The sequence below is a fragment of the Cicer arietinum genome, chromosome 6 (genome assembly GCF_000331145.2).
Source record: "Cicer arietinum cultivar CDC Frontier isolate Library 1 chromosome 6, Cicar.CDCFrontier_v2.0, whole genome shotgun sequence".
In the NCBI taxonomy this organism is placed as follows: Eukaryota; Viridiplantae; Streptophyta; class Magnoliopsida; order Fabales; family Fabaceae; genus Cicer; species Cicer arietinum.
This window is the reverse complement of record NC_021165.2, coordinates 20,297,889-20,319,887: the sequence shown is the minus strand read 5'-3', so window position 1 is coordinate 20,319,887 and position 21,999 is coordinate 20,297,889. Positions and strand designations below refer to the sequence as shown.

The following is a 21,999-nucleotide window of genomic DNA, read 5'->3' as shown; positions in this document are numbered from 1 at the left end:
TATATATATATATATATATATATATATATATATATATATTATTTAGTTTATAATATATTATATTACACAATATAAATATGAAAATGGTATAAATTAATTTAAATTTAACATTTAATAAATGTGATCGTTAATCGATTCACTTAATAAGAAGTTGATTCATATTCATAAAGTTTAGATTCAATTTTCGCAATCAAGAATATTAGTGAATTATTTGTAATTACTGTTGTTTTGAATCTTGAGACATACCATGATCCTAATGAGTTCTAGAATTCAACTGATCTAAATTTTATTTAATAAAAAGATAATTATTTACTCATTCCAATATTTATTCAAAATATACAAATAATATCTTTAATTTTATCTGATAAAACCCTTAAAATTTTGAGGGCGAAAGGGCATATTACTTTAATAAATCATAATGGACTTTTTATAGGTTAAATAGATTGGATTTGTTGTTTTAATAAAGCAATCCAAATCAAAGTAAATTATATATTAATTTAATATTTCAATTCAATAATTTTTTGGTAAAAATACATCTATAATCTTTTAAATTTAATCTAATGTATTTACAAGTTTTTTTTTCTCTCAATTTCATCCTTTAAAATATGTTTGCACGGTTAATTTTTTTTATCTCATTTTCAACCATGATCGACGCAATTGAAACTTCTAATCATTAAAAACTCTACTAAATGTTACACCAATATGTCTTTCATAGTTATCTTTCAAAAAAAATTATCAAATTTTATAAATAGTCTTCATTTCTTGATTTTTACTGCAACCATTTAGATACATTGATAACCTTAAAAACATGGTAACAAATATCTATACACCTAATCAATGTCCTTAATTCCTTTCACTTAAAAAGTAGTTTGGAGAGTCAACTTATTACAATGTTTTAATTAAATCTTAACATTTCATAAAAATAATTCTGTAGAAAAAGAAAAATCAAACTTAAAAAATTGTTAGTATTATTCAATATAACTTAAACGCTAATGGTACAAACTAAGTTTAACTTAAATGACCAACTCAAAGAGAAAAAAAAACTTAAAAACCTAAACGAAAACTCAACTATACTTAAAGTACTAATAATGTATTTCTGTCTAATTTTGTGTTGTCTTAAAACTGATTTAAATCTTACCACGGATAACCACAATTATAACATTTTATCGGAAGAATAGTTTACTGGAAGATAAAATTCAATTAAAAATATGATCATTAGTAAAAAATTAGTGACTTCTAAAATATAATTGGAAGATAAAAAATGACACGAGATAGTCTAAATTTAGATGCAAAAAGAGACTACTAGGACTGAAGAAATTTTAAAAGTATTTCTAACATAAAGAACATACTATATTTTTGTTTTTGACTAGATAAATAATATATATCTTTAACTGTAATACATGACAGAATTTCTACGTCTTGGGGATCAAGCTTCATAGCAGATGCTTCAGATAAATTGACACCTCTGTATTACTATGTCACAAGACTCATAAAAAGACTTGTGACTCAAGAGCCAACTGCACTTTTGTGTAGCAATACTCATAGTAGTAACAAGCTCATCCCCTTACATTGTGACTGAAGATATTCAAATTTTGACATGAATTTTAAGTACCTTCCCACACTACTATATTAGGACAATAAGCAAAATAAATATGCACACATCTGAACCAACTTAATTAAGCTCATCAAATTTCTCACATGTAGGCTATGTCGTCATCATTTTCTGTTGGTCTTTCTCTTCCTGAAATCATGTTCATCAAGCTCTTTGTGGCTCGGCCAACTGCTCTGGAAGTCTTTCTTGCAGCTCCAGCAACAACAGGTTGCAGAGATATTTCGGGTAAATTTGCTCTCTCTTCAATCATGGCTGTAACAGAACAAACAATAGAAGAAAGACAATTGTTAGGACAGTCACTCCGTGTATCTGGGATTTGGATTGATGCAGTCACTTCAGTAATGAGGTCATTACCGTTGGATGAAGATTGAATGGCTCACATTCTGAGAATGTGCTTAAAATCTCATTTTCCGAAGTTGAAATATAGGTCGTTTGATATTTATCCAACAAGTCCGGTCTCATGACTGTAGTGACTGCATCATATTATGACTGCTTTGAACCCCAAATCAATAATCAATGGAGACTCCAATACTAGATAACTTTTTCTTGTTTAAAAAGAAAGATGGCTACTAAGTAGTTCAATATTTTACCATTAAATGAAATGGCATTCGATGCTCTGTATATTAATGAGCAAAATAAGAAAACAATCTATTAATGAGGGATTTAGGTTGATGTTTGAACAGTATACATTTTCATCAAAATATCAGTCTACAAATAAATAGACTACACTGAAAAGTAAAATATAATCTGAATTACGCATATTATGAGAGAGTTTGTTAAAATCTTCCTGGCAGAAACAGGATATAAATAAGACATTTGCAATCACTGATCAACAATTTGGATTAGACATTCTTCAAAAAAACCAATTTGGATTAGACATATCAGTATTATTTAATTGATAGCAATTGAGTTCTAACAGAAAGCATTCTTCGAAAAATGAAAACAGAACGCCCCAACCCACCAAAGGAAGAAATCAACTAATTCCAAGGCTTTCCCTGGCCATTTTTTATTTGTTTATATGTAAGTCACAGAGCTGCTAAATGTTGTAGTTGAAAAGCAATCATAAAAATGAAGAATAAGATTAAAAGAAGAAAAATACAAGAGATACAATAAAGGGATCTCAGAAAACATATTATACATACATATCGTGCGTTGATGTGCCACTGAACCAATCTGTCGAATTCCAGTTTCTGCTGCTTGCAAAGCTTGAGCTGACTTGCTGATTCCATCAGTTATTTCCTGACTATTTGTCAAACAATAAATGATCTTAGATCCTGATGAAAAAGGGATCTGTTTTGTATTAACATTACCCAAATGATTAAATTTTAGAAGTTCACTTTGAAGCTTCTTTTTTAAATTTAAAAAAACATCCTTGTTTTATAAGAGAGAAACCGTTTTGATACACATGCAAGCATTATGCCTCCTCCACTTCTGTTTTATTGATCTTTGGTAAAAATGGGTTGAGTATGGTTTCTTATGACAGTATAATGCAGCAGTACCAATAGGGAACAGAAAACAGAACAACTATGTACAGTTAACAATCTTAAAATAACCATCATTTAGAAAGATGTAACAGGGAATCAAATACAGCAACAATGGATTCAAAGCCAGGTATTCATTGTCACCTTAGGTCACTTAATTCTAGCGTCAGATCACTTATTTCCATCCCCGAAAGCCTAATAGCAGCCATGGTGCTCGGGAGTTCCTCACGAGCTGTATCAGCTAGCTTTGAAAGCGACGTTGCAGCATTTCTCATTGCCTAAGGAAGATATGAAAAAGTAAATAAATATGAATATTTAGAGTCTGTTTCAGCTCAACAATTATCCTAATAAGATAAATACGAGGATGACATAAGGTATGTTAAGACCTGAAAACATAATGCAAAATGAATCTTACACACAAAAATTATAAGAAAAAGGAAGATCAATTTACACCGTATTTAGAACATCTGTGGTTTATCAAGCTGAAAGATTTATCAATTACGATATATGTCTCAAAAAGGGGATGTATAGATCATCAAAATTGAAAATGACAGAGCAGTCTGAACCTATATTCTTTCTACAAACAAATCCTTTGTTTCAACAGCTGTACTAAATAGGTTGAAGACAAATCCTCGCATTCCTCTCTCTCAAAATGCGTATTCAACTTTTGGCGGTTTGTTTGCAGGATATATAGACTGGTTCCAGTTAAACGATTGGTGCAAATATTACAAATGATGAAAGAGGAAGTGAAACTCAGAAAAAGACAAGTAGGATCTTAATTCAAATTATAAACCCTGAAATTCCAATGCCATTAAGCTTTAAAGAATCAAAAGGAAACAAATGCAACCTACTCGAGTCATATCTGACGTATAAATTATATGTGCACATCTTAATGTAAGCATTGTGATAGAAAACTTACAAATAGGGTGGGAACAGCAGCACAAACAAGGCCAGCAAACGCCGCTGAAGTCTACAGAAATGATAATCAAAATATCTTTTATGAGCTACAAACGAAATTCATCAAAATGGAAAGGAGAAATTCAAGGAACTATGATAAAAGATAATGACTCGCTAAAAAGATATGCACTGGAACATGACTTTTTAGTAGTTAGTTAAATGTGGCATTTACATTAGTGATTTCTTATTTAAGAAGATTTACAATAAAGATAACCAATACACTACACAAAAAACATTAAGAGATTTAGGGTGTGTTTGGGTAAAGCTCAAATATGTTAGTTTAGTGATTGTATAATCAAATTGTTTGAATAAATAGCTTAATAAAACGCTTATAACATAAGCGGTTATTATAAAAATGCTTATGTAAAACCTATTTCTATAGGCTGAAAACAACTTATGAACATGTCACAAGTTGTTTCTTAAATTATCTCAAACAGTCTTACAAGTGTTTATATCGACAAATAAACTCAAATAAGTCAATTCAAACCTACCTAAACCGAGGTGAAATTTTCCTTATAAATTGTAAGATGTTTTCATAAAATAAGCTGAAAGCATCTTCTAAACATGGCACAAACACTTGGTCAAGTACTATTATTATGTCATAAAAGATAAGCCCATATATATAAGTTTCACCAAACGCACTTTAAACTAATTTAAGCACATATGGTCTACTATGCAAATTCATATTCCATTCAAAGTTGTTTTTTATGCAGGGTTCATAATTTAAAAAAATCTACAAGTTTAACCAGAACTAGGTAGTGAAGTAAACTACTAATAATTCAGTGACCACTCTGTTCATAAACCCAAAAGACGAGTGTGAAGGATCATACCGTGCAGGCAATGAACGCAAGGAGAAAGAAAGCTTGGTCACTGAAGGTAAAGTTGGGGAGAGGAGAATTGAAGGAAGGAAGTTGAGGGTTTGTAAGTTCAGTTTGAAAGGTGTCATTTTGAAGAAAAGATTCATCTGAAAGGTTATTCGATCCATTGGAAGATGAAATGAATTTGGGTGTGATGAATTTAGAGGGGATGGAGAGAAAATTGCGGAAAGTGGGTTGTTGTCGGAGAAGATTGAAAGTTTTAGTTGTTGTGGAAATGTGTGGCAATGAAGAAGCGGGCGTGCTTACGAGGAAAGAATTCATGGTGAATTAGGTTAGGATAATTCGATGATGTAGTTCCGATTCCACTCACCGAATCACCGTTTTGTTTCAACTCGACATTTGATCCGTCTTCTTGAGTTCTAAAATGTCACTCACTCTTTTACTTTCTCTGTCTGTTGCATCTCTACTTCGTAAGTTCCTCCCATTTAATTCTACACGGACCACCAAAACTTATATTTTATTTTAAATTTTACATTATCGCTACATAAAACCATTTATATTATGGATTTTTGCAATATATATTATTTTTATATCAAATTACATTTACCTCCTCTAAGTTTACCTTAAATAATATTAACACCCCTCTAGTTTTAAAAAAACATTTATTTCTCTTATATTTCACTACAAAAATTGTGCATAACATTTGTTTTGTGTCACTCTTTCAACTTTATTTGTCATTTATTAAAAATACACTAAAATACACACTTTGGTTGTATTACTAAGAAAATAACCATACATTTTAAAATATAATAAATGATATGAATAGATGTAAGTGTGACAAAAAAAATATTTGATGTAATTTTTTTAATGAATATAAAGAAGGTGAGTGTTTTTTCAAAATGGGAGGAAGTGTCATTTAAGGTATCTCATGAAAGGTAAATGCAATTTCCCTTTATTTTAAAATGTTTATCTCTTTCTTGTTATTCTGCGACCTCATTTTTTCTAATTTTACCATTTATTTTTGGTCTTATAAAGTATACCTATTAAAAAATTACTTATTAAAGTTCTTTTTTTTTTTAACCAGCCTTTATATTTGTCCCAGGAAAAACAATACATAACTTTTAAAACAATTCTACTTAAAAGTACAGAATGCGTTAATACAATATAGTTATGGTACATTTTTCCCTTGGGGGTAGTATAGAATGAGTAAGTATAATTCTGGTGGAAAAAAATTTCCATTGGGCACTTACAATTAGGATTATTTGTCTCTCAAAGAAATGATAACATACATACAAAAACTTAAAACAAAGAGACATTCTCTAAAATTATTTCCTACAATTGCATGACTATTTTTTGTAACATTCAATACAAGTCCAATGATTCTAAGATCCTGCGAGCCTGGATTTGGAGAGCAGTTAGTCTCTGTTCTGGATCCAGCGTGGAGCCAAACTGACTGGCAGCCCATATCAAGGAGGCTGACGTCTCCCCTAGGAGACGCCTTGTGTCTTCATGTATAGTTGCCAAAGGAGGTGCATCTCTTCCGTTGACATGTCCAATGAGCAGCTGCAAAAACTCTCCACATTTTAACCTGAAAAATAACATTTCCTTTATTATCAAGTTATCTCAAGACAGCTGAGAAAATTGCAAGCATCGTGAGAATGAAAGATATGGAAGGAATCAAGAATCCCAAATAAAAACGTTATCCCGTGTCATTGATCCCAAATCAGAGGTCTATCTGTTTTATCTTTTTAGTTGCCTAGTTTATAAAAGGAATTTTAGCGAGCAGAAATGCATTGATAAATAGTAAGCCATGAGGTTTTTAAGTTTCTTTTGGCAATTATTTCCATTGAAAAAAAAGATAATTGTGCATGGAATAATAGACATTGATTATTGTAAGATTCAGATCAGAATCATATACGAGGATTTGAATTAGCAAATTATAGTATTTATAGATATGGTAACCCTACAGTGGAACTTTTCTATCACAAGTAATAGCAAAACATATTTTTCCCTTTTGGATGAAATTCTAACTGCGCTACTCAGTACGCACAGTCTTTGAAGTGTCATTGCTCACATATTGTTTATGTTTCTGAAAGAAAAGAAGTTAAATGATCAACTATCAATGCAAACTAAATTAGAAATTCTGATGCTCTCTACAAATGTCATATAACAGGTCTCTACATAAATGTCCAACATTAATGAGAAGGTAAGCTAAATGAATGTTGCGTGACTAACAAAACATGACCAGCAAGATGAGAGTAACAATAGACTAATTATCTACAGAAGAGAGCTGAAGATCTGTCTGACAAAATATATGAGCATTAAAATTAATGAGATTGGCCGTAACAAGAAGCAGTACCTGAGATTTTCATCTACTTGTTTGTCTCTTATAAGGTCAGCAACCTCCATAATCCCATTACATTTCTCAAAATCCTGATAAGTAATTATCAAAAGAGAGAGAAATTAGAAAAAGTAAACTAAGAGAATGTGGTCTTCATCGGCAAACATGGACAAACTCTTGGCTAAGCATCAAGAGGAACATCAACTACCAAATCATATAAGCTAAGCCAAGACACTCGCAAATCTAAAGCTTCTTTAAACAAAAATTAAATAAATAAACTCTTGCAGCCAAACTCTTTTTCTTTTATTGGTAATGGTATTGGAAACTGATAAACTTTTCAGCAACTCTTCCTTACTAAACCGCAAACAATGAAGAAATTATAACCTCAATCTATAAAGCATAAATGGATGATAAAAGAAAATATATGTTAAAACTAGAATGATAGAATAATGAAACATATTTGTAAATGATGTAAAGACAAGAGTTAGGGTACCATTTGATTGGGTGATGAATCCACCATCAATGAGATCAAAGCATCTAAGCATGCACTTTGCTCCAGAACTCCTCGGGTGGATAATATATTCAACAAAACCTGCGAGGATATCCACAAATTTTCATAAACAAATTGGTTTCTAGTTACTTGGTTTAACTTTAGAGACTGTGGTAAGTGGGAGGGGGTCACCTTCTAAATGTTCTGATAGAACTTTTCCTATTAGTAACAGAATAACAGAGAAGAAGAAAAGGTAGTGCAATGCAACAATGATTTCTGGTTATTATTAAAATGGAGGGAAGTTACAAGCAAGAAAAAGCAATCTGCTCCCAAGTCGAATAACAATTCAATACTCCCAATTACTATCCAATGCTTTCCATGTCTCCTCACTCGCCCCAACCCTCCTCTAAAATCTAAATAACAGGCTTGAAACGAGACTCCCTAATCTGCTGAATGACTTCCTTAATTTACTGAAACAGAAACCTTCTAGAGAGGCCTTCTAGAATAAACCCAAAGGCTCAGAATATACAGCTTGGTCCTGTTGCTTCTTGGGCCTTCAAGAGTAGACCTTAAGAGGCCCAGGAACGGACTTGGTTTCTATCAATCATGTTCCTAAAAATATGGTTATGCATCTACAAATTCTGGTTTCACCCCCAAATAGGAGACATCAGAAGCATGGCTATTTTATCATCATCATCAGCTTCTATTGAGCCACCAATAATAATTTTAAAAAATGGATGTAATAGAATCTAACCACATATGTCGGTGTGGTGTCGCATGCCTTCAATCTTAACTATCAGTGTTATATACAAATCTAATAGGAGGAAATGACAATCTATGAAGCACAAATATTGACATGGACACCAGACACAACATTGACAAGTCGACATCAATAATAATGTTACAAAAATGAATTAATTGAATATAATCAATGTATTGGTGGTGGGTCACTGTTGGATATCTGATCAGAAGTGTGAGGGCTACAGAGGTGACAATACAAGCTAGTAAATAAATACAAAAAAGAAGATGACCTGAACAGCATTGTGTTGATGAGCAAGATCAGTACTGTGTGGATGAAGCAAACAACAACCTTCCAAGACTCTAAGAGCAAGTGCAATTTCATCATCTGTGGACGGACTTGTTAACTTCATAGGTTCCACACCAAATATATGACTCATATCTCCTACCCTGTTGTAATTGTAATCATTCCCTATTTCCTTTAGCGAGTGCTGAAAGAGAACCGGAACCACTGTAATTAAAGTAACACCACCATATAAAACAATCAAAACAATCTATAATATAATAAGCAAAAAAAAAAAAACGAAATAGCAAATGTAAGGGTAAACCATTGTTTTAGTCCAAAGTGTAGGACGCTATCACTTTGGACAATCACTCGGACAAAAACTCAAATTAACCGTTGAATCATCAAATTAATCCTCAAAATATACAACTTACTATCATAAAAGTCTTTGAAAGATACAATAAACTCTGACAGTTATAACATTAGGGAATAAACTGAACGACAATTCAATTACTAATTTGGATTTTTGATTGAGTCAGCAACCGAAGTGACAGTGCCCTACATTCATGAACAATCTAAGTTTCTAACATAATGCAGAAGAAAAAGAGACCTTGGAGATGGGGAATGGATTGGGTTTGGTTAAAGAGGTGAATAGTAGAATCGGATTGAGCAACGTAACGGAGAAAATTGAGAATGGAACGGAGAGCACGGAGACGGAGGAAAGAGAAACCGGCACGTGCGTCTCTGAGACCAGTTGTGAGAGCAAGAGTGACTTCCCTATATACCCTTTGTTGTTGTAGTGAGTTAACGAGTTCCGACACCGCACCATTTGGATTTGATGATGATCCAGTTGAATCTTGTTTCACAGCTTCGATCCCTTCGCTCCACAATGGCTTCTTCAAATACATCGTGGCGCGTGTTCAGAGAATTAGGGTTCGTGAAAAAGATCAGATAGAATATAATTTTGAAGACGAAAGTGGGTTGTCTTCCCTCGCTGCCTCTGTGCTCAGCTCATCGTCGTCAAATTTCCCTTTGCATTTTCATTCACTTTTCTTGCCCTTCTAACATTTCCCCAAATTGCCCTCTTTTTGTTTGAATTAATAAATATGTTTTTAATAAGATATGATATTCAATCATTTTTCTTTAAAAGTATTCGTATAAGTGGATGTAATATAATAATTACAATTATTAATTCTTATAAAATTATTGTAGATATATTTTTAATCTCGGCTATATCTTATTAATGAATCTTTATAAATATATTTATAATATTATAAAAAAATTATCTATATAAAATAAATTTTAAATTATTATTTTTATACATTTATTTTATTTTTTATATTGAAAAATTCAGATTTTATTAATTATAAATTAAAAATTTTAAACATCAATAGATTTTTTTTTAATAATATTTGAATATATTTGTCAAAAATTATTCAAAATTTTTTTAATTGAAAGATAATTAAATATATTTTATTTTAATATAGACCAAAGTTATTTTTTAAATAATTTCGTAATGATTAAAAATTGTATTTTAAAATAAAATATACGTTAAGTTTTGACACATTTAAGATGTACTGCAATACATGGAAGACATACAAACTTCTCTGTAGTTGTAGCTGCTAAAATAAACTTAAAATTTCTCTTCTTTTTATTAATTACAAAGGTTTATAATCATTTTTTGATTAAGTCACTTTATTAATTTTTTTTTTGTTTTATCTAAATAAATGGATTTCAAACATATTTAGTTTTTCTTTTGTATGTTTATATGATTTTGTGAGTTAGTGTGACGTTGTTTTGACTATCATCGTTGTGTGGAGTTTTTAATTTTCTCATCTTATTGCGGTGTTTGTTTGATTTATATTAACAGAGTAATTTTGGTTCATTATAATTTTCAATCAATGAATTTGACATCGTCAACGTTACATATCTAGATGTATGAATATTTCATACACTTAAACTTTATCATATTTATAGACATGTTGTCGTTAATAAACTTGGATGTTCTGAGTTTATTCACATATTCATCTTTTTTATTTTAGCAATTTTGAATTTATTTTATATCAATGTATTATACTAATTTGAATGAATTAATACCATTTTACATTAGTAAAAAAAGTGGTGTAACAAAATATAAATAAAAGTTTGATTCTTTTCATCTATTTAATAATAGTTTACCCAAAATTATCATATTTTTATGCAATTAAATGATATGAGGGACAATTTAGATAATAAATTTCAACTTTTATATAATTTAACAAAATTATTATTGAACAGATCACTAAAATTGGATAAGTGATAAACATATAAGTCAGACAAAAGAGTTAAATGAATGAAATAAAATTTATGTAAGATCATGTAGCAGATAATCTATCTTATGGTTACACACTTATTTTTCAACTGTCTGATATCATCATTCGTCAGTATTTTACCATGTCTACATCTCTCATATATATGCACTACAAATTGATGTGTTGTCGAATTTTGTACATTTTTCAGAACTGCTAGACATAGGAAGAGTGAGAAAGGAAACATTATCCCTCATATTCATTTCAAATATGAGAGGATTCACTTCTTTAACTTTTAACTGTCATTTGTCAACTCCGTTATTTGTCTATCATAATTATTGGTACCAACACTCTTATTTTATGAATATGGCAACTCATTTGTTATTCAGTTCAATAACTGACTTGACATGACATCATTAGATTTCCATTACATGAGGTTATTAAATGGTTAGATAAGTCAAGTATTATTAGCTTTCAGGATTTGGAAATAGTTTGGAATGTTAGGTATAAACATGTTATTTATGAAACATACTCTCACAAGATATTTTATGAAATCGTTACACTGAATTTTTTTAGTCATTATCCCTAAAAGACATAACAATAGCTAGAAATGTGTCTCCTACCCCAGGTCCTCCACCACCACATTATGGCCGCTAACTCACTCATAAGAAACTAGTACCACATTATTTTTCTTCCTGGCGAGATACATTTGATTATCAAATTCTTTTAATTTATGAACACTTTAAAGCGGACCACCATCGTCTTTTCTGCCAGTACTATTGTAATAAGTTGATTTTTTGGGATAAAAAATTAGTTTTCTTTTGTAATGGACATGTGTGCTTGTTTTGAAGGATGGGAGAAGGTTATGGAGATGTGTGAAAGAAATGTGTTTTGAAGGTTGTATAAAAAAATCCTATTCGGTGGAGAACAATAACAAAATGGAGAAAGATTAGATTGAGAGAACATCATCAACATAAAGAGAACTTCAAAATCTAAATGAAACTAAAATTTATGAAATACAGCAGTTAATATGGTCGTATTAGACAAGACTATTAATATTAATCAACTATTTTATTTTATCTTGAAATATAAGAAAAAAAATATGATATAGAAGACAAATGGAGTTAATTCAATTCTAAGATGATAGATCAATTATCTTTAACTATTTTCATGTTCGGTCCAATAATAAAACCACTAAAACAATCATTTTAAAATTTTATTTTATTAAAAGACCTCAAAAAATATATTTTTCTTAACAAAAAATCTTGGATTTTAATATTTTTTAAATTAAAATATATAAATCTTTTTTAATTTAATGTTAAATTAATTAAAAAAATAAATATTAGATGACATCAATTATATTAAAATTAGTGATGTCATACTAAAATTTAAAAAATTCAATTTAATATTATAATTCGCTTTAAGTCAATTCATATGTGTTGAATTGATCCTATATATTTTTATTATATTAGAGACCGAAATAATACATTTTTTTTTTACAAAATCAACGTGTTGCTCAATTATTTATATAGTAAAAAAAAAAATATTCTCTTTACCCTCATTTTAAATGTCATACTTAGATTGTGGACAATTGTTAACAAAATTATAAAATAATTGATTTTAGTATTCTAATAGTAAAACGGGTTTTAAGTACTTAAATTTTATTATTAATTTTAATTAATTGAGAAATTTAATGAATTAATATACAATAAATAAATATATATAAGTGAAAAAAAATAATTAATATTATCTTATTAATATAAAATAATAAATAATTTAAAATAAATAAAAATGGTGAAACTGATAGAGTAGTGTAGTTCAATTATTTCCATCAAAAATTATTTTTATTTAAATAAAAAATTATACGGTAATCAATTCCAACTCGAAAAGGTAGAACTAGAGCGTAAAAACTAAAAACTTATTTACAGCAAGTTTACATTTATTACTTTTGTTCGTGCACCTATTAAAATAGCGTGGCCCAAACATGTTGACCGAAATAGTTGAGATGGGATGATGATTCTTGTGTCTATGATATCTAAATCAATCATCTCAACTGTGGTGCTTCTAGAATTTGTCAACCCCTTAGCTGAAAGGGTATATACGTAAATTCTGTTACCTCTTCTCCCTCCCTCTTTCCACCTTATCTTCGCCGTAGCCATAGCCATAGCCACAACCACACTTTCTTTGTGTCTCCAAAGACACAGAGACACGTCACTCACATTCAATAATACCATCATGTCTCTCTCTCTGCTTCGCGTCTCTTCTTTCTCTCACCCAATTCAACTCTCCTTCCAATCTCATCTTCCTCCTCTCCAATTATCAAATTGCCGTACTTCACGCTCCCTTTTCTGCCGCTATAGACGCAGACATTTGTCGTGTTCCGCTTCCATTCGCCGTCGCCTCTTCAAAGTCTCTTCCTTTGGTGGAGCTGCTGAATTTGACACTAACAGCGAGGACAACCATGATGAAGAAGACGATGAACAACATATAAGGGCTAGGGCTAATGATGAGGATGAAGTTGAAGTTGACGAAGAAGATGAAGAAGAAGAAGAAGAAGGGTCTATTAGCTCCTTTGTTTTCCCTGAAAGATGGGATGTCTTAGGTCTTGGACAAGCCATGGTAATTTATTTTCCCTTTTCATTGCTCATTCAATTATTTTTTTTGTATACTTCAGTTCATTCTACATAATGGGCACAAGGACAAAACCATAGCCCTAGCTTAGTCAAACACTTATAGCCTATCAAACACGGATGTGATATCCATAATAATTTGAGAAAATGAATTAATTGGGAGTAATCAATGTGTAGTTGTCGTGTCGAGACACTTATTTGATTACAAATGCCGGTGCTTCAGCGTATATCATATAACTACTTATGTATAAACCATCTTTTTAATAAAGAATAAAATAAAGTCAATATTTTCATGTAATAGCTAGTTTCATAAGCTTTCCTCGACATTGACATGGAGAGTTTATGAGAATAAGGCGAAAACAGCATATGGGTACGTCATAAATTGTTTACGTGTAGTTGCTTGATTGTGTTTGTCTTTAGATATGCTCAAAGAAATAAGTCAATACAAACAGATATATAACTTTTATTAAGACATGTGCATTGAACAAATGTTGCATTTGGATTTGCATATATGCACTTTACTTTACAAGAATTGAGTTGTGTTTTTCTCTTTTGTTCTCCTACCTTCAAACTGTTAACATATTGGAACCCCCTCAATTCTTGTTTAGATTAAGTGATATATCATTATCATGTATACCGTCATTTGTTGAAATAGATAGATACACATACATTTTGGAAAGAACAATGAGTCTTAACTGTATTGTTTTGGAAATTCTTTTAGGTTGACTTCTCTGGCACAGTGGATGACGAGTTCCTGAAGAATTTGGGATTAGAAAAGGGAACAAGAAAACTTGTAAATCATGAGGAAAGAGGTAGAGTTTTGCAGGCTATGGATGGGTGCAGCTATAAAGCTGCGGCTGGTGGATCTCTTTCCAATACCCTAGTTGCCCTGGCAAGGCTTGGAAATCGCTCCGCCCGAGCTCCTGCAATAAATGTGGCAATGGCTGGCAGTGTGGCGAGCGATCTATTGGGTGGCTTCTACAGGTTTGCCCTCATTACTGCACTGTTCTTTGATCAAATTAATATGGCTACTTACGTTGTGACTGATTTAGTTTCATATAAAGAAAGAAGTTAATTTGGAACTTCATTCTCTCATGTCTCTTCAATTACTATGATGAGTTATGGAATAATCTACTTGTCTGTCTTTTAATCTCTTGTTCTTCCATAAGTCAGAAGCACTCCTATATTTGGATTTATCATTATGTTGATTTGCAATCATATTAATGATTCCACGAGTTTTATTTTGAGCAAGTGAGATTTGATGAAGTTATTTATATTTCTTGTTCACATTTTTTAAAATTTTAGAGAAAAATTAAGGCGAGCAAATGTGCAATTTCTTTCTGCGCCTATCAAGGATGCGACAACTGGAACGGTCATAGTTCTCACAACTCCAGATGCCCAGCGCACAATGCTTGCATATCAGGTTCGATATGCTACAAATGAAGAATATTACTATATATATTTTGCCACTTCCTTGTTGAAATTTGAGAAGGAGATATATTTACAACAATTTATATATTGTTCATTCTTTTATCCCTTTTTCCCTCTAGTTTAAGCATTACAATTTTATTTATCAGAAGAAACACATACATGTGTTTGACCGACGTAATGAACCAGTCAACTATAGGAGTTGCTCAAAAGTTTTATAAGTTCTACAAGTTGCTCAAAGTTTTCGTGAGTTCTTATTCTTCTGTTCTAAAACTAGATTGTGTAATTTATATTTCATTATGTATGGTGAAGAAAACACCTATTTGTTTTTTTTTTTAACATGAAAGTTTCATCAATGGTATGCTATGAGAAATTGAGCATATACATTGTTTACTATGTATTCACTTATTTCTTCTTACAAAGATGTCCATTTGGTAATGGTTTCCGCAACATACTGTTTCTATCATTCTATCAAACTACCATTTTGAAAATCTTGACGAGCATTCGGTTTACCCTCTACTTCGGTTTGAAACAGTTTTTGTTGGTTCATTACATAGATTTGGCTAGAATCAAGGTTGCTATAACTTAGGGTAGTGATATGATCCTATTAGTCATGGTTCACTTTAAGGATCGTTCTAGGTCAGAAACTTACAGATTTGAGTCAAAAATCGCGTATAGCTGGAGAATGCGACAAACGGCGCTACGAAACTCCGAATCGGGCGATTCCAAAACGAGGTGAAAGATGACGTTCTGAAACACGAATTAGGCTGTTGAATCACCAGAAACAAGTATATAGAACTCGAGTTATGAACGCAGGTTACTGAACACAAAAATTGATAGAATTGGAGTATTAGGGTTTGATGTAAAGGAAACTCAAAATTATTATTCAGCAAAGAAACCAAGAACAAAATGGCGCCACAATCTAGGGATTGATAAACCAAAAAGAACGCCACAAGGATTAACAACCTTGATAAGTTCAAAGATGAATTCTTTCAAGAACTCTAGAGAGCAAAGCCTCACAAAAATAAAATTCAAAATCTGCCTTAAAAAAAATAAGGGTTTGCCTTTTATAATGGCAACTCCTAAAAAGTTTTCTAAATTTGGCCCAACTAAAATTTTTACAGTTACACCCAAATTTCTTATTAATTCAGTCTATTACTTTAATTAAAACAAATATTAAAATTTGATAACACATAGATGCCGCCTTCATTCGTTAACTTCTTCAATTTGGGTTAAGCAATTGACTATCTTAGGCTTCAATTCTTCATGAGTTGTACTTGCTTCAAATAACGTGGTTATCAAGTTATTTAGAACCTCTTTCGCCTTCTTTGACCTTGCTCTTGTCATTGGGGTTCCAAGTACTTGAATATCCTCTAGGCTTTCTTCCTTGGTTATACATTCTATGTCCTCATCAGGTAGTGTGAAGATGCAAATTCATTTAATTTTACTACTCTATTTTATTTAGAGTTTTTTTTGTTATTCTTGTGGAATACAATTGAAGGCTTTAAATGCTTTGGTTCTACCTGGAAAAATTAAATTTCACTTTCAATGCGATGGGTTCCCAGAATATTGTAATTGATTTTATTTTTTGCTGTCATGAAATGAAATAATGAAGGGAAAATGCTAATATTTCTGCATTTTGGTGTCAGGGCACATCTTCAACTGTTAACTTTGACGCTTCCTTGGCAAGTGCAGTTTCTAAGACCAACATACTTGTTGTTGAAGGCTATCTATTTGAACTTCCCGATACTATTAAAGCAATAACCAAAGCATGTAAAGAAGCTAGGAGTAATGGTGCCTTGGTTGCAGTAACAGCTTCAGATGTCTCCTGCATTGAGAGACATTTTGATCATTTCTGGTAAGATAAAGTCTTTCCTTATATTAATTCATTCATTTCCACTTACTGCCTAAATGATTTCCTTTTAACATATCAAATTTTGTGATTTCCATGCCATTAATTAAGGCCGGCGTGGTACCACTGTAATAATGGGCATATTGACTTATTCTATACTAAAGACTTTTTTAAGCCAAAGGGTAACTGTAATTATCTAATGGACTACATAATTTAACTTACAATGTATTAGTACATTGATTCAATTGAGAAATTAAAAATAATAAAATGAATGATATTTTCCGATGTTTAGATCACACATTTGCTTGTATGTAACTTTTATTTGTTCGTTCATCAGGGAAATTGTAGGCAACTATGCGGATTTAATCTTCGCAAACGTTGATGAGGCAAGAGCTCTTTGTAATTTTGATGCAAAAGAGAGCACTGTTTGTGTTACAAGGTATCTAAGTCAGTTTGTCCCTCTAGTATCTGTTACCGACGGTATCAAAGGCTCATACATAGGTGTAAAAGGTGAAGCAGTATACATCCCTCCTTCTCCATGTGTTCCAGTAGATACTTGTGGTGCTGGTGATGCATATGCATCTGGCATACTGTATGGTGTTTTAAGAGGCATGTCGGATTTAAGAAGTATAGGTACAATAGCAGCTAAGGTTGCAGCCACTGTTGTTGCACAGCAAGGAACAAGGCTTAGAATTTCAGATGCAGTCAAATTGGCTGAATCTTTTGAATTTCAACTTGATAAGACCACGGTTCGATCCGATATTGGTACTGATCATATTTCCAGTGTCTAATTAGATTGCACTTCGCATTGCGTTCCGAAATTCTTTCATAAAATGTATGTATTCCTTCGATATGTTTAGGAGTCCTGTAAATACTTTTTCATTGTAAAAAAATAGCTATGCTGGCAATTAAATTACATAGGCTTTTGTCCAGCCTTTAATTAGCAATGGACCTTTTATTATGTTAGGTACATTGATATCTTCATTTAATTAGCAATGGAGCTTTATTTCAGATTATTTTTGGATACTTTAATGTCATTGAAATGGAGCTTTATTTTCTTCAAGTTTTTGTTTTTACTTTACGCTCTTTTTAGTCCTAAGTTTAATTTTAACTTCAATAGTTATATAACAAATTGCAGAAATCCTATTAATTCATGTTTTAATTCAACATTATTAAACTTTCATTTGCAAATTTTGGTTCAATCAATGACAAAAAGCAACCAACTAACAAAAAGACATTGGAAATGAAAAGGGTAAAAATTACACCTTATATCAAGTGGACTTGAATTTGTCCCAAAAACTGAAAATTTTCTATCTTGAGGAGCATAATTTTTTGTCGTGTTACAAAGAAAAAGGATAAACTAATTTCCTTTTTTGGACAAAGAGGAACTAATTTCTTGCAAACACAAATAATTTTTCTATCCTGATATGACACTCATGTTTTTACAGGAAGAAAAATACTACATAAATAAGAGGATTGTGTAATAACTATCAATGAAGGACTTGTGAGAACTTTAATCGAGTCTTTGCTTTTGCCTCCTCGTTTCTTGTTGTTCATTCAACAGTGGATATACCTCTAATTCAACAAAGAAAGGACCTAAAGTTATTAGAAAAATACTACTAGCCGCCCTGTCTCACATGCCAATACACAGATGTCTACCGAACAAATCTATCTGGAGGAGCTTCTTCCGGAATCTGTCAAATTAAAAGATATAAAACAAAGAAAAATGTAAGCATATAACAAGGCACTTGAGAAAATTTCCCTAACACTAGAATTTTAAAATATATAGTCAAAAAGTAAGCCTAAATCTGCCAAATTTTGATGCTCGGGATGAAGACTTGTGATGCAAGAACTTGTGATGCTCGGGATGATGACTTTGTATGTGTCACAGGGGAACTTTTTCATAGTTTTGTAAATGAAATTAATGTTTTTGAGAAACCTGAATGGACACTTATTCCAAACCTCAACAAGGACAGCAAAAATTATTACCTCTCCAGGATTCCATTTCTCCTTTAACCAGATACTGACATCTCCGGACACATTCTCCACTTGGGACGTATTTCTGCAAGAATAGACAGTCATAAGATTCAAGCGAAAGTATTAAGTATCGGTAACCAGCACACGAGGCTGGATTGCAAGTTTTATCAAGCTGGTTCAAATACTAACAAAAGTTGGAGGCTTTGTTGAATAATTATTAAAGGAAACAGTAGACCCATCTGCTTCAAGCATCTCAACCAACATTAAAATCTTTCTAATCTATAAAATGTAACAGATGGCTAAACAAAATTGATTTTATCACTGAAATATGCACCTAACTTTGTCCAAATTATAACATTTATAACTCAATTGGGTCTTTAATTTCTAGTCAAATTAGAATGATTTCCTGAGCGATTATTGATATCCCAACAGGTTGAAATGACCATCTGAGGTATAATTGTCTATTGCATTCATCATCTCTGCCCTTTCTTTTGTTTCTCACTCTTCAACACACAAAAAAAACTTGCATTTGGGAATTACCAAGAATACTTCAATTGAACTAAGGATTCTGCTCATCTCTTTTGATAAATAGCAATCAAAGTAGAAGATATATTACCTGGTGAAATCTTTATATCGCTAAAATTTATCACAATCAATTTAGTATTTACAAAGAAGTCAGATTATACGAGTTTTGTGATAAAAAAAAAAAAGAGAATTACGTAAGAGTATCAAGAGATTTGCTCAAATTGAAAATGCATAAGTAATTGAAGATGCAACAAGCTTAAAAAACTCAAGGTCAGCGCGCTGGTTATGTTATGATCTATGTCATATTAATTGAACTCTATGTTCTATGAAAAGTTGTATTTGACCAAGCAATACAGCAGAACTACTTTCAGTTGAGTAATGAAGGAGAACGGAATTTGATTAAATTGTCACAACTACTTGTGTAGAACTTTAAACTAATGTGACCAGCAACTTACAGAACATCTGATGCTGTCGGAAGCATTGTAGTGGAGCTAGTGTTATTGAACGCAAAGGATGGTTGTTGGGGCTGGGAAGTTGAACCTGGAAACATTGTCAACTCCGCTGGTGTAGAAAAGGGGGTGCTTTGACCACCCAAGATTCCACTGCCGAATAGATTTTCTGTGTTGGATGTGAAAAAGTTTCCTACAATTCATTACAACATCCATGGTCAAACAAGGAAAACAGAGGACAGATGCGATCATCTTAGTGCTTGTTATCAAACTTTTGCAAAAACATATACCTCCATTTCCAAAGGAACTAGGCTGCACTGGAGTGGCCATTAGTGGTGCAGCAGCGGGCCTAACAAGAAAGTGACAAACAGATTACCACACATCAAGTGCAGACAAAACAAATCACCCGAATATAAAAGAAAGGAACAAGATAAAATCTTTGCATGGGAAGCAATGATTGGAGGTCTGCTTCCTAATTCCTAATCATTATAGCATACACTGTTGTGAATCGTTCAATGTCAAACATAAAAAACCATCATAATCTATTATATGTATGTATTTAGACACGAAATTCTCATGACCTGGGTCATTCTACAGAACTTGCACAGATATTAACAAGTCTGTATTAACTATTAACATTTCTGAAACAGTAACCTTAAACCACAAAAACAGAAAGATTTGTGTCTTTCACCACTCTCTTTACAATCACACCATAATCTCAAACAAAAACAAATAGTAGATTGCACTTCCAGTACTAGAGAAACGAATGCTTGTAGAGGTGTGATGCAGTCAACTAAAGAAACTAGGTCACAAATAATCAGGCCTCGTGTATATCTTATAAGGTGCAAATCATGCACCACTTAAGCTCTTTGCATTCCCTCCCTGTTACCTAAAATTTGGATATTTCTTGATTTAAGTCATATTTTGACTCCACGCATTGAAAAAGAACAAAATGTTCTGAAGCATGTGATTGTTACCTTTCAAAACCAGTGTTCATTGAAGCACCCAGTTGGCTAAAGCTTGAGACTGCTAAAGGACCATTATTTTGAGTGGCTAGTGAAAATGCATTTGCATTGGCTCCATTAGATTGGTGCTTTTGGATGTCAATAGAAGAATTCAGAGGCATTTTGTAGGGTTCAGAAAGTAGTTTTTCAAACTCAACCAATTTGGATTTTAGTATGTTTCTCTCTTTCTCAACCTGTAACAACATATTTTAAGGTTAAACCAGAGAAAATAATTGCATGAATTTAACAATCACCTTGTAGTTCACATAAAAAAAAATTGAAAGGAGGCTTTTCTTCAATAGGAAAAACATATATTACTAGAGAAAAATGAAATACAAGTAGCCAGGGAATCGGGTATCCATAGAGGGGGGTTGGAAAAAAAGAAGGGAATAAAAAATGCAACAAAGCAATACAATCTCTAAATATCACAAATAGGAACTCCTTTGAAACTGTAGGCATATTAATATTAGATCAGGTTTCTTACAATTGATTGCAAATTCATTCCATTCTTAGCATCCTCATAAGCCGCTGCCCGTAGTTCTTCATAGCTAATATCTCCAACAATGTCACAAGGAGCACTGGAAAACAAAAGTCAAAGTCTATCATGATACTTGTCTTTCTTGCTAGTGCACTGGTTAAGATTCTTTAAAGCAATTTCTCTTTCAAAAGTGGAAAGAAGATCAGGATCTCTTTTACGTATAGAATTTGGTGCACAAATTGGATGTGATGTTTTCAGGTTCATTTCAATAGCTGGTATATTCCTGATGAACAATACAGCATTCACTTGGGAATTTTTTTACTCCTTATTTCAAACTGTTAACTGACTGGGAAGTGGCATAACTCACAGGTAACTAAAGAAGGCTCTACTGAAGTTTGCTGGAATATGTATAAAAAGAGAGATCATGTATGTGAGCATTCCATGCAAATTACAATCACTTGGCTTTGTAATGCACGTGAAAACTGTATCTATTAAAACCTCTTTCATCTTTTAGACAGAAACTTTGGAACTGGCGTATAATGCTTAGTGGTCTAACTGGTGTTAGACGAGAAGAATAGATGGAAAAAAAATTGACAATCCTTTGCAACATATTCCACTTGTATAGGTTTTGAAGAATATCGATCTTTC

General features: G+C 31.9%; 4 protein-coding genes across 5 annotated transcripts in view; 1 reads left to right on the top strand and 3 right to left on the bottom strand.

Moving 5' to 3' along the window:
- Positions 1-1,309: 1,309 nt before the first annotated feature.
- Positions 1,310-5,350, bottom strand: LOC101512231 (uncharacterized). The gene is made up of 5 exons (XM_004505529.4): positions 4,881-5,350; positions 4,013-4,063; positions 3,238-3,371; positions 2,755-2,855; positions 1,310-1,864 (listed from the first exon to the last, which is right to left on the bottom strand). Exons 1-5 carry the CDS (start codon positions 5,187-5,189, stop codon positions 1,695-1,697), a joined length of 765 nt encoding a protein of 254 aa, XP_004505586.1. The 5' UTR covers positions 5,190-5,350; the 3' UTR covers positions 1,310-1,694.
- Positions 5,351-5,983: 633 nt separating this feature from the next.
- Positions 5,984-9,782, bottom strand: LOC101511690 (uncharacterized). Of its 2 annotated transcripts, none has more exons than XM_004505527.4 (5): positions 9,331-9,782; positions 8,731-8,948; positions 7,703-7,801; positions 7,228-7,301; positions 5,984-6,456 (listed from the first exon to the last, which is right to left on the bottom strand). In XM_004505527.4, the coding sequence occupies exons 1-5, from the start codon at positions 9,626-9,628 to the stop codon at positions 6,231-6,233; spliced, it is 915 nt and encodes a 304-aa protein (XP_004505584.1). In that variant the 5' UTR covers positions 9,629-9,782; the 3' UTR covers positions 5,984-6,230. The 2 variants fall into 2 exon arrangements, with proteins under 2 accessions (XP_004505584.1, XP_004505585.1); XM_004505528.4 differs by having other exon boundaries at positions 8,731-8,928; positions 9,331-9,729.
- Positions 9,783-13,003: 3,221 nt separating this feature from the next.
- LOC101511362 (uncharacterized) lies at positions 13,004-17,981 on the top strand. Its single transcript, XM_004505526.4, has 5 exons — positions 13,004-13,627; positions 14,360-14,622; positions 14,944-15,061; positions 16,716-16,924; positions 17,256-17,981. Exons 1-5 carry the CDS (start codon positions 13,244-13,246, stop codon positions 17,707-17,709), a joined length of 1,428 nt encoding a protein of 475 aa, XP_004505583.1. The 5' UTR covers positions 13,004-13,243; the 3' UTR covers positions 17,710-17,981.
- Positions 17,982-18,162: 181 nt separating this feature from the next.
- Positions 18,163-21,999, bottom strand: part of LOC101511052 (zinc finger CCCH domain-containing protein 16) — a 6,359-nt gene continuing 2,522 nt past the window's right edge. The window contains exons 5-10 of the mRNA XM_004505525.4: positions 21,358-21,451; positions 20,847-21,067; positions 20,160-20,218; positions 19,876-20,062; positions 18,908-18,980; positions 18,163-18,612 (exon numbers count right to left, since the gene is read on the bottom strand). Of these exons, the coding sequence (XP_004505582.1) occupies positions 18,574-18,612; positions 18,908-18,980; positions 19,876-20,062; positions 20,160-20,218; positions 20,847-21,067; positions 21,358-21,451 (673 nt within the window). The 3' untranslated portion in view covers positions 18,163-18,573. The remainder of the gene's footprint in view (positions 18,613-18,907; positions 18,981-19,875; positions 20,063-20,159; positions 20,219-20,846; positions 21,068-21,357; positions 21,452-21,999) is intronic.

Coding starts and splice junctions, on each gene's coding strand:
- LOC101511362 (XM_004505526.4), top strand. CDS start 13,244: ATGTCTCTCTCTCTGCTTCGCGTCTCTTCTTTCTCTCACCCAATTCAA. Junction 14,623..14,943: donor CTATTGGGTGGCTTCTACAG/GTTTGCCCTCAT, acceptor TTAAAATTTTAG/AGAAAAATTAAGGCGAGCAA. Junction 16,925..17,255: donor AGACATTTTGATCATTTCTG/GTAAGATAAAGT, acceptor TTCGTTCATCAG/GGAAATTGTAGGCAACTATG.
- LOC101512231 (XM_004505529.4), bottom strand. CDS start 5,189: ATGAATTCTTTCCTCGTAAGCACGCCCGCTTCTTCATTGCCACACATT. Junction 4,064..4,880: donor TTGCGTTCATTGCCTGCACG/GTATGATCCTTC, acceptor TCATTTCTGTAG/ACTTCAGCGGCGTTTGCTGG. Junction 2,856..3,237: donor CTAGAATTAAGTGACCTAAG/GTGACAATGAAT, acceptor TTTGACAAATAG/TCAGGAAATAACTGATGGAA.
- LOC101511690 (XM_004505527.4), bottom strand. CDS start 9,628: ATGTATTTGAAGAAGCCATTGTGGAGCGAAGGGATCGAAGCTGTGAAA. Junction 8,949..9,330: donor ATCCATTCCCCATCTCCAAG/GTCTCTTTTTCT, acceptor CTTTAATTACAG/TGGTTCCGGTTCTCTTTCAG. Junction 7,802..8,730: donor ATCAACACAATGCTGTTCAG/GTCATCTTCTTT, acceptor ATATCCTCGCAG/GTTTTGTTGAATATATTATC.